Source organism: Sinocyclocheilus anshuiensis, unplaced genomic scaffold (assembly GCF_001515605.1).
Source record: "Sinocyclocheilus anshuiensis isolate Anshui unplaced genomic scaffold, SAMN03320099.WGS_v1.1 scaffold283, whole genome shotgun sequence".
Classification (NCBI taxonomy): Eukaryota; Metazoa; Chordata; class Actinopteri; order Cypriniformes; family Cyprinidae; genus Sinocyclocheilus; species Sinocyclocheilus anshuiensis.
In genome coordinates, this window is record NW_015549605.1 from 6812846 (window position 1) to 6818883 (window position 6038).

Genomic DNA, 6038 nt, shown 5'->3' on the forward strand with positions numbered 1-6038 from the left:
CCTACCCGATACTTTATTTTCAACTTTTTTATTATTTCCTTAATTTTTATTGAAAATAAATGCCTTTCCGATGCGATATGAGATTTGAAAAGGGAGAAAAAAAATTTGGTAAAAGGCGCATTCGAACCCGGGTCGATCGCGTCAAAAAGACTACGGTACACGCTTTACCATCTACGCCACTGAAGCTGACAATTGTCAGCCGTCTTTTATAGTGTTGACCATTTGTAGGTGGAGCTAGTGTAAATAGACACTCTGTTTAGTTAACTATAATAGCCCTGCTTGACATTCCTCACTCTGGCGTTCAGATGCTTTGGTTGCGATGGAGAAGGCGATGAAGCGGGATAAGATCACGGTGAACGACCGTCAGCTGGCTTGCGCTCGCATCACGTCTCCTGAGGGTCAGGACTATCTGAAGGGCATGGCGGCCGCCGGCAACTACGCCTGGGTCAACCGCTCCTCCATGACCTTTCTCACCCGCCAGGTGAATTCTCACACTCGCAGGGAATACAATAAAATATCACTTACCAGTCCTGCGGTGTACAGTGCTTAGTGTGCATGGAAAAATGACAGTACATATGTGACCCTGGACCACAAAACCAGTCATAAAGGTCAATTTTTCAAAATTGAGACTTGTACATCATCTGAAAAGTCAAGCAGCCCTAGATGTTTTAAGCATGCAGAACATGTGCATACTTTGTACTCTACACAAACTGCAAGAACAGCATGATAACATCCCTTGAGAGTTTTGCCGCTGAACGCGTTCGCACTGACCTTCACTGCAGGCCTTCTCCAAAGTCTTCAACACCACACCAGACGATCTGGACATGCACGTCATCTACGACGTCTCGCACAACATCGCCAAGGTGGAAGAGCACATGCTGGAGGGCAAACAGAAGACGCTTCTCGTGCACCGGAAGGGATCGACGCGAGCGTTCCTGCCTCACCATCCACTCATACCTGTCGACTATCAGGTGACTTCATTTGCACCAAATCAAATGCAACTCTGTTTACTTTAATTCTTGTTCCAGTGGCCTGTAGCACGAAGCTGGTTTGGTTTTTACCCAGGCAAGTTCGTGTTTAGTTTGAGCAGACTCTTGAGTTTTTGGGCTCAAGAAGATGGGTTGGTTTGGAGCGGGTTTCGTCAGCAAACTCTGCTCCGGAACAGGTTTTATTCTGGTTTAGAGATCGCAAACCCAAACTGGACCAATCAGCTGTGAGCAAAGTGACATATATCTGATGCAATGAAGCCACTCTCCTGTATCTCTCTCCAAATTAAAGCAGTTAGAATTTGAGACAAAATTGGCCGAATTTTGCGGCTACTTATGTTTATGGGTCAAAGACAAAAAAGGGTTTAAGCATAAAAAAAAGTGTAATGCTGCTTTAAATTTTTGTTTTTCCCCCCAAAAATTAAAACGCTTTCTGTTCAATTTAATTGCAATTTTGTTTTTGTTTTTCTGAGCAAAAAATAAATATCATACATTTTCAGATTTACAGAAGAGACCCACTAAAATGTCATTCAGTGTAACAATCTTGTCAGGCATATTTACAACAAAAATCAATTTACGACATATTAAAATACTAATTACTTTCACCCCAAATACTAATTAATTGTAATTTTACATTTTTAAAATTTCCCACTATCCTAGGTTTTGCCCATTTGTCAGTAAGATTTTTTTTACTCATTTAAAACACAATAAAATTTAATATGCTCCCTTATTCTTTTATATATTTTAATATGTACACGTCAGAATAAGCATGTTGTTTGAATTTTTACATAAATATTGTGTTACACTGAATGACAATGTAACATTATTTCAACAATTTTGACATTTTATTACTTATTTGAAACCTTAAAAGTAGACACTTTACTTACATTTAATGTGCTTTCTATGGACATAAAATCATTTCTTTTGATGCGGACATCTTAACGTCTTTGACCCTTATATTAATAATTATAATGGTTTATAATTCATATAATAAATTCATATAATTATATTAAGTGGCAATTGATTTTAAGCTTTGCATTTAAATTATATTAAACATAGATACATATAGATAAGCTTTAATATATCCAATTTTTAAAACGACTAAACTTGTTTTCCTTTTGAGCTCTGTGTGAAACTATTTAAATAATTAATTCAGTTGATTCCTTTGCATAGTCACATATTTTCTTTCTGCTGCCTTCTCAAACTTTTGCTGCAGCAGAAGTGTTTATTCCTGCCTTGTAAGTGCATTTAAGTTTATTTTTAGTAATGACATCTCTTACATTTTCAGCAGAGAAGTGAATTGCACCGACTCTCGCGAGAAGTGAATCAAACTCCACGTTCCGCACACTTCACACTTTCAGATGCACGCGCTCCAGAGTTAATCTCAAACTCTGAGTTGACAGAACATTAGCTACGTTTCCATCACCCTGTTTTTATGCGCATTTTGAAGTATCGCATCAGAAATGAGTGATGGAAACGGCAAATTTCGAATTAAAATCCCTTAATTCGCAAAAACGTTTTTACGCTCGCTTGAGGTGGTTTTAAGGGTTAATGCGAATAAAAGGAGATGGAAACGCATTTGCAGAGTAAATTCCTCCATGCGCATCAAAAAAGTCACGTGACTGCGCTATGGGACGGCAAAAACTAACCCGTGGACCGATCTCGTTCCTCAGCATCTGAAATGTTATGGTCATTTTGAAATGTCCGAGCAGAGCCCGTCATCAACGTATTTCTGTATAATTGCCTCCCAGAACTGTTACACAACTGCGTTCCCAAACAGCAGCATCCGAACGCAATGACCGCATTTATTTTGTTTCGTCTGCTCGCTCTGAGGCGCAAGTAATTTAATATATAGGCCTATGAAAATTAATATACTCTGGGATTTCTCCTACTTTTCATAGTGATATATAGCCTAGTGCCAGTTCTACCAGGAAGTGACGATTTTGTTCTCTTTTGACTCGTTGGATGGAAACGGTGCTTATTCGCAAATGTTTTATGCGATATTTAAATTTTGCGCATAAGTTAAATTCGCAACTTTGGATGGAAACCCGGCTACTTATATCGAGTTTTGTGAGCCCGCTGATCCTGTTTGGTTTTGTCAACTCTAAACCTACTCTGAAATTCATCTCGCTCCGTGCTACAGGCCACAGGATTTCTTGTGAACGATTAATGCATGTTATTCTGAAAGTTTGGAAATGGCTTTCTGGTTTTCTCTTACAGCTGACCGGTCAGCCGGCTCTGATCGGAGGAACCATGGGCACCTGCAGTTACGTGCTGACGGGCACAGAGCAGGGCATGACGGAGACGTTTGGCACCACGTGTCACGGAGCGGTGAGTCATGTGATCAGATCTGCTTCAGTGATTGTTAGGGCTGGGACGATAAATCGATTCGTGGATCAATTCTGAGATTTTCAGAATGCATCGCGATTCCTCTGAAATCGATTCTGAGCTTAGATTTTAACAGCAGATGGCGCTCTAATCTAGTTTTTATCCGCACACTCAAATGCTCACGAAGAAGAGTGCTAAAGAGCGCTTGTGCGTGCGTCATGTAATTTCACCTCAGCTAAGAATGCTTTTAATGTCGCAATATTAATGTAAACAGCCCACTGTGAACAGCTTTGTAATTCCCTTCAACCTTTTCGAATTTTATGAATGATTATTTTAGGTTCAAGTGTGTGTAAGAATTTGGAAACGAGCGGAGTATGGCTGTTTCTAAAGCATGCAGTGCCATCTGCTGTTCAAAACTATAAGCTCAGAATCGACTCGAGAAAGAGAAAAATCTTCGGAAAATCTCAGAATCGATGCGGAATCATTTCTCGATTCATCGATTTATTTTCCCAGCCCTAGCGATCGTCATTGTGCTCCCCCGTCTGACGCGTGTTTGTGAACGCTGCAGGGTCGAGCTCTATCCAGAGCCAAAGCCAGACACAACCTGGACTTCCAGGACGTTCTGGATAAACTGGCAGACACGGGCATCGCCATCAGAGTGGCGTCACCAAAGCTGGTGATGGAGGAGGTGAGGTTTCTTCATTCTGTCACAACCAGAAGCTCCAGCTCTATGCAAACCGTTTCCCCCTTTTAAAGAACCAGTTCCAATTATGTATCCAAAAACACAAAACAATTTGTTTTTCAAAAAACCATGCTACAATAAATTATTATTATTTTTTTTATATACTTTATTAAATTATATTAGTGGTCACAAATTAATTTTTTAACGTACTTAACTCTTTTTTTTTAACTTATCACTTTTAGATTTTTAAGCAACAATATTTTTATTTTATACTTTTACAATTGTTTTTTGAGCGTGTAAAGTATTTTTACATTTTATTTTTAAACAAATTCCAATTTAAGCATCAAAAAGTGCAGAAACAATTTTTATATTTTGACAATTATTTATAGTTTTTGAATAATCAGCCTACAGTAAAATGCATTGAATAATTTTATGCTATTATATTTAAGCTGCAAATTAATTTATTCTAATTTTTATATTATATTTATAAAAAAAAAATAATTTCTTCTTTCTGTTAGCAAACTCTTAAATTTAAGTTCTTTTGAAACTGTTTAAACTTTTTCTTTTTGGAAGAAAGTTTCCAAAAAGAGCTGAAACAATTCTCATATTTTTATGTTAGATATTTTTCAGAACCTTAACATCCGGCTGCTGAAGCACCTGACAGAGTTCCTGAGGAGAAAAACAGTTCGATATCAATCAGATACTGACTCATCATCTATGATACTGCAGTCTAGATCAGTCTGTACTTCCTTTTAGAAGACTCAGCATGCTCAAATAGATACTGGGCAACAGATTTAAGCAAGATGAAAAAAATACTGAATATAGATAAAAATAATTTTGAATGTTTAAATCTGTGATGCCATTGTGTTGTAATGTTTTTAAGGACTACAGTAGGTGCAAAAAAATGTCCTATATAGGGCCTTATGAAATTTTAATTTTTCCCAAATTCTATTTTTCTTAAATTCTGTTTTTTTTTCTCTTTTAATTTTTTCCAATTTAATGGATAAACCAAAAAAAAAAAAACGTTTAACAAAACTTAAATTTTTAGGGCTGTATGAAATCACGTTTTAAACATTAATTTTTTCCTTTTTAATTTTTCTTGATTCCATTTTAATGGATAAATTAAATGTGTGTAATCAAAAATATTGAATGTTTAACAAAAAATAAATTTTTAGGGCCATATAAACTTTTTTTTCCATTTTAGTTTTGTTTAAAGGGGTCATATGATGCGATTTCAAGTTTTCCTTTCTCTTTGGAGTGTTACAAGCTGATTGTGCATAGATAAGAAAAAAAGCATCATATGACCCCTTTAATGAAATTTTATTAATCAAAAAGCATGTCTAATCAATTGAATTCTTAAAACTTTAATCATTTATTAACATTTATACAGTAATACCCAATGAAATTATTATTATTATTATAAGAAATTCTGTTGTTTTATTTTTATTTTTTTAAATACAAATTTATTATCAAAAATGGTGGTAATCAAATGGAGGCATAACACATCAATTTAATCTTTTTAATTTTAACCAAATTAAAATTGAATTCCTTTTATTAAAATTGTTAATCAAGTAACAAAAAAACATTAACTTTACTATCATTATCACTTTTACAAATGCATTCTACTTTACAATACCAATGTGTCACAATTTCCTGAAGTTAAACTGAATGTCTATTTTCAAGTCAAGTCAAGTCTGCTTTATTGTCAATTCTTCCACATGTACAGCACATACACACAGAGAATTGAAATTGCGTTACTCTCAGACCCTTGGTGCATACAGATAACACTAACAGTAGAACATAAATACAGATATACAGATTAAATATAAAATACAACTATACAAATATACAAATAAGGTAAAATTGTAAAAATATATATAAAAAAAAAAAATATATATATAAAGCAGCACACGGCAGATAGAGTGCAAACCAGTGAAGTAAACAACAGTGCAGATATAATGATTTGTAGTGCAAAAAGAGCTTATTTAGACTGATTAAAGTGACTGTGTGTGTGTATTTGGGAGGGGGGAGTGGGAGAGTCC

The 6038-nt window shown here is 35.6% G+C and overlaps 1 protein-coding gene and 1 pseudogene across 1 annotated transcript in view; one reads left to right on the forward strand and one right to left on the reverse strand.

The window, feature by feature from the left end:
- LOC107658758 (tRNA-splicing ligase RtcB homolog) overlaps positions 1-4076 on the forward strand; it is a 7598-nt pseudogene extending 3522 nt beyond the window's left edge.
- Positions 4077-4611: 535 nt separating this feature from the next.
- Positions 4612-6038, reverse strand: part of LOC107658760 (exportin-T-like) — a 24322-nt gene continuing 22895 nt past the window's right edge. The window contains exon 24 of the mRNA XM_016447407.1: positions 4612-4665. Coding sequence (XP_016302893.1) covers positions 4612-4665 — 54 coding nt within the window. The remainder of the gene's footprint in view (positions 4666-6038) is intronic.